This window comes from Myxine glutinosa, chromosome 4, assembly GCF_964187855.1.
Source record: "Myxine glutinosa chromosome 4, kmMyxGlut1.1, whole genome shotgun sequence".
Lineage (NCBI taxonomy): Eukaryota > Metazoa > Chordata > Myxini > Myxiniformes > Myxinidae > Myxine > Myxine glutinosa.
Window position 1 is genome coordinate 134,608,858 of NC_136264.1, and position 12,445 is coordinate 134,621,302.

Sequence of the window (12,445 nt, forward strand, 5' to 3'; positions counted from 1 at the left end):
CGACCTCGCTGTGCCGCTGATGCAGTGCCCCCTTTACCCGCTAGCAGGTTCTCATTTTGCTGCCTCGCTGTGCTGCTGATGCAGTTACCCCTTACCCGCTAGCAGGTTCTCATTTTGCCGCCTCGCTGTGCCGCTGATGCAGTTACCCCTTTACCAGCTAGCAGGTTCTCATTTTGCCGCCTCGCTGTGCCGCTGTTGCAGTGCCCCCTTACCCGCTAGCAGGTTCTCATTTTGCCGACCTCGCTGTGCCGCTGATGCAGTGCCCCCTTACCAGCTAGCAGGTTCTCATTTTGCCGCCTCGCTGTACTGCTGATGCAGTGCCCCCTTACCAGCTAGAAGGTTCTCATTTTGCCGCCTCGCTGTACTGCTGATGCAGTTCCCCCTTACCAGCTAGAAGGTTCTCATTTTGCCGCCTCGCTGTGCCGCTGGTGCAGTTCCCCCTTACCAGCTAGCAGGTTCTCATTTTGCCGCCTCGCTGTACCGCTGGTGCAGTTCCCCCTTACCAGCTAGAAGGTTCTCATTTTGCCGCCTCGCTGTGCCGCTGGTGCAGTTCCCCCTTACCAGCTAGCAGGTTCTCATTTTGCCGCCTCGCTGTACTGCTGATGCAGTGCCCCCTTACCAGCTAGAAGGTTCTCATTTTGCCGCCTCGCTGTACTGCTGATGCAGTGCCCCCTTACCAGCTAGAAGGTTCTCATTTTGCCGACCTCGCTGTGCCGCTGATGCAGTGCCCCCTTACCAGCTAGCAGGTTCTCATTTTGCCGCCTCGCTGTACTGCTGATGCAGTGCCCCCTTACCAGCGAGAAGGTTCTCATTTTGCCGCCTCGCTGTACTGCTGATGCAGTGCCCCCTTACCAGCTAGAAGGTTCTCATTTTGCCGACCTCGCTGTGCCGCTGATGCAGTGCCCCCTTACCAGCTAGCAGGTTCTCATTTTGCCGCCTCGCTGTACTGCTGATGCAGTGCCCCCTTACCAGCTAGAAGGTTCTCATTTTGCCGCCTCGCTGTACTGCTGATGCAGTGCCCCCTTACCAGCTAGCAGGTTCTCATTTTGCCGACCTCGCTGTGCCGCTGATGCAGTGCCCCCTTACCAGCTAGCAGGTTCTCATTTTGCCGCCTCGCTGTACTGCTGATGCAGTGCCCCCTTACCAGCTAGAAGGTTCTCATTTTGCCGACCTCGCTGTACTGCTGATGCAGTTCCCCCTTACCAGCAAGAAGGTTCTCATTTTGCCGACCTCGCTGTGCCGCTGATGCAGTGCCCCCTTACCAGCTAGCAGGTTCTCATTTTGCCGACCTCGCTGTGCCGCTGATGCAGTGCCCCCTTTACCCGCTAGCAGGTTCTCATTTTGCCGCCTCGCTGTGCCGCTGATGCAGTTACCCCTTACCCGCTAGCAGGTTCTCATTTTGCCGCCTCGCTGTACTGCTGATGCAGTGCCCCCTTACCAGCTAGAAGGTTCTCATTTTGCCGACCTCGCTGTGCCGCTGATGCAGTGCCCCCTTACTAGCTAGCAGGTTCTCATTTTGCCGCCTCGCTGTACTGCTGATGCAGTGCCCCCTTACCAGCTAGAAGGTTCTCATTTTGCCGCCTCGCTGTACTGCTGATGCAGTGCCCCCTTACCAGCTAGCAGGTTCTCATTTTGCCGACCTCGCTGTGCCGCTGATGCAGTGCCCCCTTACTAGCTAGCAGGTTCTCATTTTTCCGCCTCGCTGTGCCGCTGATGCAGTGCCCCCTTACCCGCTAGCAGGTTCTCATTTTGCCGACGTCGCTGTGTCGCTGATGCAGTGCCCCCTTACTCGCTAGCAGGTTCTCATTTTGCCGACCTCGCTGTACTGCTGATGCAGTGCCCCCTTACCAGCTAGAAGGTTCTCATTTTACCGCCTCGCTGTGCCGCTGATGCAGTGCCCCCTTACCAGCTAGAAGGTTCTCATTTTGCCGACCTCGCTGTACTGCTGATGCAGTGCCCCCTTACTAGCTAGAAGGTTCTCATTTTGCGCCTCGCTGTGCCGCTGATGCAGTGCCCCCTTACCAGCTAGAGGGTTCTCATTTTGCGGCCTCGCTGTGCCACTGATGCAGTGCCCCCTTACCAGCTAGCAGGTTCTCATTTTGCCGCCTCGCTGTGCCGCTGATGCAGTGCCCCCTTTACCCGCTAGCAGGTTCTCATTTTGCCGCCTCGCTGTGCCGCTGATGCAGTGCCCCCTTTACCCGCTAGCAGGTTCTCATTTTGCCGCCTCGCTGTGCCGCTGATGCAGTTACCCTTTACCAGCTAGCAGGTTCTCATTTTGCCGCCTCGCTGTGCCGCTGATGCAGTTACCCCTTACCAGCTAGCAGGTTCTCATTTTGCCGACCTCGCTGTGCCGCTGATGTGCAGTTACCCCTTACCAGCTAGAAGGTTCTCATTTTGCTGCCTCGCTGTGCTGCTGATGCAGTTACCCCTTACCCGCTAGCAGGTTCTCATTTTGCCGCCTCGCTGTGCCGCTGATGCAGTTACCCCTTACCCGCTAGCAGGTTCTCATTTTGCCGCCTCGCTGTGCCGCTGTTGCAGTGCCCCCTTACCCGCTAGAAGGTTCTCATTTTGCCGACCTCGCTGTACTGCTGATGCAGTGCCCCCTTACCCGCTAGAAGGTTCTCATTTTGCCGACCTCGCTGTGCCGCTGATGCAGTGCCCCCTTACCAGCTAGCAGGTTCTCATTTTGCCGACCTCGCTGTGCCGCTGATGCAGTGCCCCCTTTACCCGCTAGCAGGTTCTCATTTTGCCGACCTCGCTGTGCCGCTGATGCAGTGCCCCCTTACCCGCTAGCAGGTTCTCATTTTGCCGCCTCGCTGTACTGCTGATGCAGTTACCCCTTACCCGCTAGCAGGTTCTCATTTTGCCGACCTCGCTGTGCCGCTGATGCAGTGCCCCCTTACCAGCTAGCAGGTTCTCATTTTGCCGACCTCGCTGTACTGCTGATGCAGTGCCCCCTTACCAGCTAGCAGGTTCTCATTTTGCCGCCTCGCTGTACTGCTGATGCAGTGCCCCCTTACCAGCTAGCAGGTTCTCATTTTGCCGACCTCGCTGTACTGCTGATGCAGTGCCCCCTTACCAGCTAGCAGGTTCTCATTTTGCCGCCTCGCTGTGCCGCTGATGCAGTGCCCCCTTACCCGCTAGCAGGTTCTCATTTTGCCGCCTCGCTGTGCCGCTGATGCAGTGCCCCCTTACCCGCTAGCAGGTTCTCATTTTGCCGACGTCGCTGTGTCGCTGATGCAGTGCCCCCTTACTCGCTAGCAGGTTCTCATTTTACCGCCTCGCTGTGCCGCTGATGCAGTGCCCCCTTACCAGCTAGAAGGTTCTCATTTTACCGCCTCGCTGTGCCGCTGATGCAGTGCCCCCTTACCAGCTAGAAGGTTCTCATTTTGCCGACCTCGCTGTACTGCTGATGCAGTGCCCCCTTACCAGCTAGAAGGTTCTCATTTTGCGCCTCGCTGTGCCGCTGATGCAGTGCCCCCTTACCAGCTAGAGGGTTCTCATTTTGCGGCCTCGCTGTGCCACTGATGCAGTGCCCCCTTACCAGCTAGCAGGTTCTCATTTTGCCGCCTCGCTGTGCCGCTGATGCAGTGCCCCCTTTACCCGCTAGCAGGTTCTCATTTTGCCGCCTCGCTGTGCCGCTGATGCAGTTACCCTTTACCAGCTAGCAGGTTCTCATTTTGCCGCCTCGCTGTGCCGCTGATGCAGTTACCCCTTACCAGCTAGAAGGTTCTCATTTTGCCGACCTCGCTGTGCCGCTGATGCAATGCCCCCTTTACCCGCTAGCAGGTTCTCATTTTGCTGCCTCGCTGTGCTGCTGATGCAGTTACCCCTTACCCGCTAGCAGGTTCTCATTTTGCCGCCTCGCTGTGCCGCTGATGCAGTTACCCCTTTACCAGCTAGCAGGTTCTCATTTTGCCGCCTCGCTGTGCCGCTGTTGCAGTGCCCCCTTACCCGCTAGCAGGTTCTCATTTTGCCGACCTCGCTGTGCCGCTGATGCAGTGCCCCCTTACCAGCTAGCAGGTTCTCATTTTGCCGACCTCGCTGTACTGCTGATGCAGTTCCCCCTTACCAGCTAGAAGGTTCTCATTTTGCCGCCTCGCTGTACTGCTGATGCAGTGCCCCCTTACCAGCTAGAAGGTTCTCATTTTGCCGCCTCGCTGTACTGCTGATGCAGTTCCCCCTTACCAGCTAGAAGGTTCTCATTTTGCCGCCTCGCTGTGCCGCTGGTGCAGTTCCCCCTTACCAGCTAGCAGGTTCTCATTTTGCCGCCTCGCTGTACTGCTGATGCAGTGCCCCCTTACCAGCTAGAAGGTTCTCATTTTGCCGCCTCGCTGTACTGCTGATGCAGTGCCCCCTTACCAGCTAGCAGGTTCTCATTTTGCCGACCTCGCTGTGCCGCTGATGCAGTGCCCCCTTACTAGCTAGCAGGTTCTCATTTTGCCGCCTCGCTGTGCCGCTGATGCAGTGCCCCCTTACCCGCTAGCAGGTTCTCATTTTGCCGACGTCGCTGTGTCGCTGATGCAGTGCCCCCTTACTCGCTAGCAGGTTCTCATTTTGCCGACCTCGCTGTACTGCTGATGCAGTGCCCCCTTACCAGCTAGAAGGTTCTCATTTTACCGCCTCGCTGTGCCGCTGATGCAGTGCCCCCTTACCAGCTAGAAGGTTCTCATTTTGCCGACCTCGCTGTGCCGCTGATGCAGTGCCCCCTTACCAGCTAGAAGGTTCTCATTTTGCCGACCTCGCTGTACTGCTGATGCAGTGCCCCCTTACTAGCTAGAAGGTTCTCATTTTGCGCCTCGCTGTGCCGCTGATGCAGTGCCCCCTTACCAGCTAGAGGGTTCTCATTTTGCGGCCTCGCTGTGCCACTGATGCAGTGCCCCCTTACCAGCTAGCAGGTTCTCATTTTGCCGCCTCGCTGTGCCGCTGATGCAGTGCCCCCTTTACCCGCTAGCAGGTTCTCATTTTGCCGCCTCGCTGTGCCGCTGATGCAGTTACCCTTTACCAGCTAGCAGGTTCTCATTTTGCCGCCTCGCTGTGCCGCTGATGCAGTTACCCCTTACCAGCTAGCAGGTTCTCATTTTGCCGACCTCGCTGTGCCGCTGATGCAGTTACCCCTTACCAGCTAGAAGGTTCTCATTTTGCCGACCTCGCTGTGCCGCTGATGCAATGCCCCCTTTACCCGCTAGCAGGTTCTCATTTTGCTGCCTCGCTGTGCTGCTGATGCAGTTACCCCTTACCCGCTAGCAGGTTCTCATTTTGCCGCCTCGCTGTGCCGCTGATGCAGTTACCCCTTTACCAGCTAGCAGGTTCTCATTTTGCCGCCTCGCTGTGCCGCTGTTGCAGTGCCCCCTTACCCGCTAGCAGGTTCTCATTTTGCCGACCTCGCTGTGCCGCTGATGCAGTGCCCCCTTACCAGCTAGCAGGTTCTCATTTTGCCGACCTCGCTGTACTGCTGATGCAGTTCCCCCTTACCAGCTAGAAGGTTCTCATTTTGCCGCCTCGCTGTACTGCTGATGCAGTGCCCCCTTACCAGCTAGAAGGTTCTCATTTTGCCGCCTCGCTGTACTGCTGATGCAGTTCCCCCTTACCAGCTAGAAGGTTCTCATTTTGCCGCCTCGCTGTGCCGCTGGTGCAGTTCCCCCTTACCAGCTAGCAGGTTCTCATTTTGCCGCCTCGCTGTACCGCTGGTGCAGTTCCCCCTTACCAGCTAGAAGGTTCTCATTTTGCCGCCTCGCTGTGCCGCTGATGCAGTACCCCCTTACCAGCTAGAAGGGTCTCATTTTGCCGCCTCGCTGTGCCGCTGATGCAGTTCCCCTTACCCGCTAGCAGGTTCTCATTTTGCCGACCTCGCTGTGCCGCTGATGCAGTGCCCCCTTACCAGCTAGCAGGTTCTCATTTTGCCGACCTCGCTGTACTGCTGATGCAGTGCCCCCTTACCAGCTAGCAGGTTCTCATTTTGCCGACCTCGCTGTACTGCTGATGCAGTGCCCCCTTACCAGCTAGCAGGTTCTCATTTTGCCGACCTCGCTGTGCCGCTGATGCAGTGCCCCCTTACCAGCTAGCAGGTTCTCATTTTGCCGACCTCGCTGTACTGCTGATGCAGTGCCCCCTTACCAGCTAGCAGGTTCTCATTTTGCCGACCTCGCTGTACTGCTGATGCAGTGCCCCCTTACCAGCTAGCAGGTTCTCATTTTGCCGACCTCGCTGTGCCGCTGATGCAGTGCCCCCTTACCAGCTAGCAGGTTCTCATTTTGCCGACCTCGCTGTACCGCTGGTGCAGTTCCCCCTTACCAGCTAGCAGGTTCTCATTTTGCCGACCTCGCTGTGCCGCTGATGCAGTGCCCCAAATGTCCCATCACCAGTAAGCTGGTACTCATTTTGTCGACCTCAGAAGGATGACAGGCTGAGCCAACGCACCTGGTGTTATTTGAACAGAATGATGGGGGTTTAAAGTCAGGATCCTCCAAGACAGCCACCTTACCCATTAAGCCAATACCAGGCTTACCATTGAATGATAGGGCAAAAAACGATACACCACGATATTTCAAAAAGCGATGGACGGATTCGGACGAAACTTGGTGGACAGATTGGATGTGTGACAAGAACAAGCCGATTCAATTTTGGTGAAGATCCGAATCGAGATCCGGCCTATCAGTGGGATACAAAACATAAACTGTTCAACCTGGGGGAGGTATACTCTGCCGAGTGTTTTAGTTCACTTTGTGTTCAAATATCTCTAACTGCATGGTGGGTGTTGAGATTTCTTGAAAGGTGTTGCTCGTGGGAAACGGGGCTGGATTGAATGATAGCCCAGAGGGATGAGCACTCGACTCTAGATTGTTGAGTCTGGGTTTGAATCCCGACACAGCTATAAACTGTAATCCAGATGTTTCGGAGACATGGCAAGACATCAGTGTGCCGTCCCTCTGATGGACGCTAAACGGGCATCCTGTCTGGCAAGATTCGTTGTCGGACATTAAAGATGCCAAGGAATCCTTCATGAAGAGTAGGCAAGCCATCGCCGGCACTGACCAAATTTCTTATTCCTGCCCTAACCAGCAGAGGGTAGCAAAGCACATCCTCAGCCAATGATGCTACCCCGCAGCCTTGCGCTGCATATATGAATGAACTGTTTCATTAATTAATTTATCAGTGAATTGCTTTTTGACAGAGAGAAGTAAAAATCTTTATTTTTTACAAAGAAATCTGGAAGAGGTAAGAAAAGTGTGCATACAGAAAGATGAGGTCGGTCCAGGCTGCTGTTGTGCTGATCCAGGATCTGCACTGCAAGGTCAGATTAGGAATGTGCTGCTCAATGGACTTTTGATCGAGAACGCTCTCTCAGCACCATGTTTCACTCCCACTCGGTACGGATGAGTGTTTTTTCCTGCCACATTGTTTTTGCGTTTTCACGTGGCGCCCATGCTCGCGTGGCACCTTTCCACACAATGAAATAGCAACATTGCAGAAAGAAACGTTGTTTTGTCAAGTCAGACACAGTTACTTGTCCTACCAGGTGGCAATTCATGTTTGGTTGATCTTTACCATTGCTTTTGGACGTGTGAATTATATGTAGTTGCAGTACAACATGCTAGCATTATGTATTTTGTGCTATTCTAGACTAACCATATCAAAAAAAAATGTAAGTTAAAAAAAAAACTATATTTACCCTCCCCTCCCCCCTCCCAAGTATACCCCCTTGATGAGCTCAGATTTTGATGTGGTGGCCAAGTTTCATCAAAATCGTGTTTGGTTCAAGCGACTGAAGTGTTTACGGACTCACTTCACTCACTCAATGACTGGCTGCTCGATCGCATACTGTTTGAACATCAATTGCACCCTGACTACACATACGTATATTAATTATGTACCATTGGAATGTACCTTTCGACCCTTTAGACTGCTGAGACCCATTAGACCTCCTCCCCCCCCCCTCCCCAATACTCTTAAAAGCCCATAGATCCACAAGACTCTAAGACCCCAACACCCTTAAGACCTTTCCCCCAACACCCTTAAGACCTTTCCCCCCCCCCCCCCCCCCAAGGCCCTTTCAAGACCTTTAGATCCCTTCACCCGTTAGACCTTTAATAGCCTTTTGACCCCTAGAATCTTTAGACCTTTACAAATTTAGACCCCTTACACTCTGACAGATTATGCAGCTTGGACACTTGACCATTTAGAGCTTTAGACCACTTGGACCTTTTTTGATTACAAACGAATATCACCAATATTACAAATAAATTTGTGCAAAATAAATGTTTATGATGATTGGTGCAAAATAAATGTTTGTATGATGATTGGTGTAAATCATGACAACACAGCAGCTCAGGTACAGGTACAGTCATCATCTTTAGTTAAAACAAGCCTGTGCCTCTGCAGCGATGTGTGGTGAGGTGAGCGTAGTGAGCCGACCCGCGCTAGTATATAAATAAGTGAGTTGTGCCTGTGTGAAGCCTTTTCTTTGATTTTTGTAAAATTCCATACCCATGGGCCAATGCCACGAAATCTGCTGTACCATATTGTAACAAACAATACACATGTGGTCAACGACTGTGTAAAAAAAATAATATATAATTCACAATAAAATCGGTCAAACAAAAATACTGCCACTCTTTGCAGATCAGCATCTCCTTGGTGGGAGAGGGACAGAGCTTGGCTTGCGCCTCGACCCACCCTTTCGCTTCACGTTTGAAGGGGAAGTATTTGTCGGGAATCAAACCAATTGCATTTAAGTATTCATATTCCATATGCAGAATAGTAATTATGACACAAAGGGTCCACACTCATCACGGCACCATACCGGGTGACGGCAAGTAGTCGTCGCACAATCTTCGAGGGCATCAAACAAGTAAATTAGGCCATTTGGCTCATTACTGCCATAGTACACTCCTGGATTAATTTTGCTACAGCCCAAAACATCAATTTCGATGGTTTACTAAAGGCTGAATAACTGGATCTTGATCGGTGAGAAAAAATTGTACATACACCAAAAACCTTTATTTAAAAAAAAACAAAAAAAAAAACGCTTTTGAGGAATTTTAGGAAAATTCCCACCTACTTTAGGACACGTGCTGGGACCCCAAAAGCTACACAGAAAATTTTGTGGGGCTGGCCCCAAAACGGGGAATATAGAGTAAAATCGATGTACCTTTAATGATGATGAAGCTGATAATGACGATGGTTGACCGAACCAGCAAATGTTTCCACATGTGCTAAATGGCGAAACTGCTAATGCCGAACCCGTGAATGAGTTTACATGCGGAGAGAGAGCAACTTGGTATGAGTGGGAACTCTAAATCACAATTGTAGAGAGATATTACCGAACCAGCAAATGTTTCCACATGTGGTAAATGGCGAAACTGCTAATGCCGAACCCGTGAATGAGTTTACATGCAGAGAGAGAGAGCAACTTGGTATGAGTGGGAACTCTAAATCACAATTGTAGAGAGATATTACCGAACCAGCAAATGTTTCCACATGTGGTAAATGGCGAAACTGCTAATGCCGAACCCGTGAATGAGTTTACATGCAGAGAGAGAGAGAGCAGCTTGGTATGAGTGGGAACTCTAAATCACAATTGTAGAGAGATATTACCGAACCAGCAAATGTTTCCACATGTGGTAAATGGCGAAACTGCTAATGCCGAACCTGTGAATGAGTTTACATGCGGAGAGAGAGAGCAGCTTGGTATGAGTGAAACTCAAAATCACAATTGTAGAGATATTACCGAACCAGCAAATGTTTCCACATGTGGTAAATGGCGAAACTGCTAATGCCGAATCCGTGAATGAGTTCACATGCGGAGAGAGAGCAACTTGGTATGAGTGGAAACTCTAAATCATAATAGTCGTGAGAAATTTAGGAAACCTCCCACCCACCTTAGGACACACGCTGGGACCCCACAAAGTTTGGCGTGGCTAGCCCCGAAGCTGAGGGCGTAGTTCGGGGACGGACGGATGGACACACGCTCCTCCTGCTTTATTATATAGATATATGTATATACATATGCACACACATTTTTATCTGACATCATGAGCCAGGGGTTCCGACGGGAACAAACAGACCAACTCGATCCACAAAACAAAACAACAAATCATGCATCCGGTATTAGCTTCACGAGGCCCTTTCATGTTTTTGAATCAACCTAGAGATAATCCAAACTAATGTGCACATTCGAGACCAACAATTCTGCAAATAATGGCAAAATTGACTTCACCATTGTTTGCACTTTTCCCGTATTCACACTCTACCCAACAATCGATACAATATTGCCATCAGCGAATTGAAAACACCGACGCACTTAAAGAATCAAAATCGAGGTAAAGTACTCAATAAGCATTTGCAAAGTTTATTCCAAATGTTCACAGCATTGGTGGTCAAATGTCCATCCATGTGAATAAAACTTTGTTTTACTAAAACCATCACTGCTGTATCAGGAAATGCAAAAATAACTTTTCTTGACTTTTGAAAAAGTTAGAAAACAAGGCACGGGATTTAAGCAAAAAGGAACCTCAACCGAGCCATCGATGAAGGTACTTTGTAAAAAATAAATTTAAGGTGTCGAAAATATTATTTGTTGATAATCGACACTCAAAATCATAATATACCATTTTAAAACTTGCTCCTCGTTTTATTTTTTATTTTCAAACCACAAATTCATAATCACTTTTATAAACGTTGATTTTCACGCATTTAAACCAGTGGGGGGCTCCAAGGAATGAAATGTTTCAATGATCGTGGTGATGGGAGTACTGGTGAAATATGTGTGCAGATTGCTCAACTTCCGGTGGGTTTATTTGTTTTGTACACAAAGTCGAGGCTCACGGAAGAGCAAAGTGACAGAGGGGAGAAGGCAACGCACCGACGGTGGAGCAACACGTGAATGCGACAACGGGATGAATGAACACCAGGAGAGGTAGGAGGGAATGAACTGTAGAAAACTGCACTTGGAAAAGAGGAGGTAGAGGGGTATCAATCATATCCTAAGGAGAGAAGAGATTGGGATGGACGATTCATTTTATTTATTTGGTTTTCCTCATCGGATTGATGAAGCTGCCTGTCTGGCCTGTTGAGAAGCTAATAAACCACTTTGGTAGTGACATATTCCTGAAAAGGTAGTTGATGGTAAAGTTAACTGAAGCAGTTTGACATGCATCTTCATTTACAGGAGACCAGCGTAGTCGAATAAAGTATAATGTAGTGTTGGAGTATAGTGTCGTAAAATAGTTTTAAAGTGTTTGATTCTTGTAACCGAAGATGAAATGTACTGCGGTGTAATATAACAAGCTGACAACAGTCAACTATGATGAGACAACTGCAATAGGGTACTTTACAGTACGTTACACGATAGTGTTGTCTGTAAATTACAGCACGAGAACTAATCCAAACGTTCTGTTTTCCATAAAGCTCGAAGCGAATCTGTGCCTCCTGCAACGTACGATTAAAACCGTTGAATTATTTGAACAGAAAACAATCACAGGGATAGGGGGTGATGGCAGCAGAGAAAGGCACGTGAAGAAACATGGCAATGACATCATCAATATCCTCAATGCAAATACAAAATGTCAGACAGAAGGAGAAATTCAATTACAAAACCCACAAAGACCCTTTAAACTAAAACACCGCTAATAAAGCTTACCAAACCTGGCGTGTTGCAATTATTTAACTGAGTTACGATTACTGTGGTTATCAAAAAGCAATGGAGTCTCTTCGGATCCACCCCTCTTACTTCCTGCTCACATTTCCTCCATCACCAACTGCTCTTTGCGAATGCGAGAGAAGGCATCCGAGTGAAGTGCTGGAGGAAGCCGCAGGATGACGTGTTCCATTGGATTCACTTCTCCTGGCACGTGAGGAGCAAAGAAAGAAAGAGGGAATATGCAGGGAGCTATTGCATTATGTTAAACATTTAAAAACTATCATTTAAATGCGAGTAAAAAAAAGGCAATTTCAATGCAATGTGCAATGTGCATGACATTCAGACTCTTCTCTGAGATTAAAATCTCAATATATTGGTTTACGTTACGTCTCCCCCTCTGATGCCCCCCCCCTCACCCCCACCCCTCTCCTACTCTTCCAACTGCTTCCTCCCTCACTCTTTCCCTCCACCACCTCCCCTTCATCCTCTCTCTCCACAGCCCTTGGTTCTTCTATACGTTTGAAGATTTCTCCTTACAGCACTTTGTAAAGTGGATACAACCATTGGTGGTTTTCCCCGTTGTAGTTTTTCTGGATGTTTACTCCACACCTCCTTCTGTTGCAGTATTTTCTCCATATTGATTACTTCTATCCCTTTTTTGTCCCCCGTCGCACCGCGGAGCGAAAGGGGGACTATGGTTTTCCCCTCCGTCCATGTGTGCGTGCGTGCGTGCGTAAGCGAAGGACCGAATTCTAATTTGGTGTGTGGGTGCAACTAGGCATATGGAAGAACCCTATTGAAAAC

The 12,445-nt window shown here is 50.1% G+C and overlaps 1 protein-coding gene across 8 annotated transcripts in view; it reads right to left on the minus strand.

The window, feature by feature from the left end:
• Positions 1-10,335: 10,335 nt before the first annotated feature.
• LOC137425265 (splicing regulator ARVCF) overlaps positions 10,336-12,445 on the minus strand; it is a 193,337-nt gene continuing 191,227 nt past the window's right edge. For 6 of the 8 annotated variants that reach the window (XM_068113515.2, XM_068113511.2, XM_068113514.2 and 3 more), the window contains one exon: positions 10,336-11,845. In XM_068113515.2, the coding sequence (XP_067969616.1) occupies positions 11,837-11,845 (9 nt within the window). In that variant the 3' untranslated portion in view covers positions 10,336-11,836. The remainder of the gene's footprint in view (positions 11,846-12,445) is intronic. The other 2 variants (XM_068113516.2, XM_068113513.2) reach the window with 1 other exon arrangement.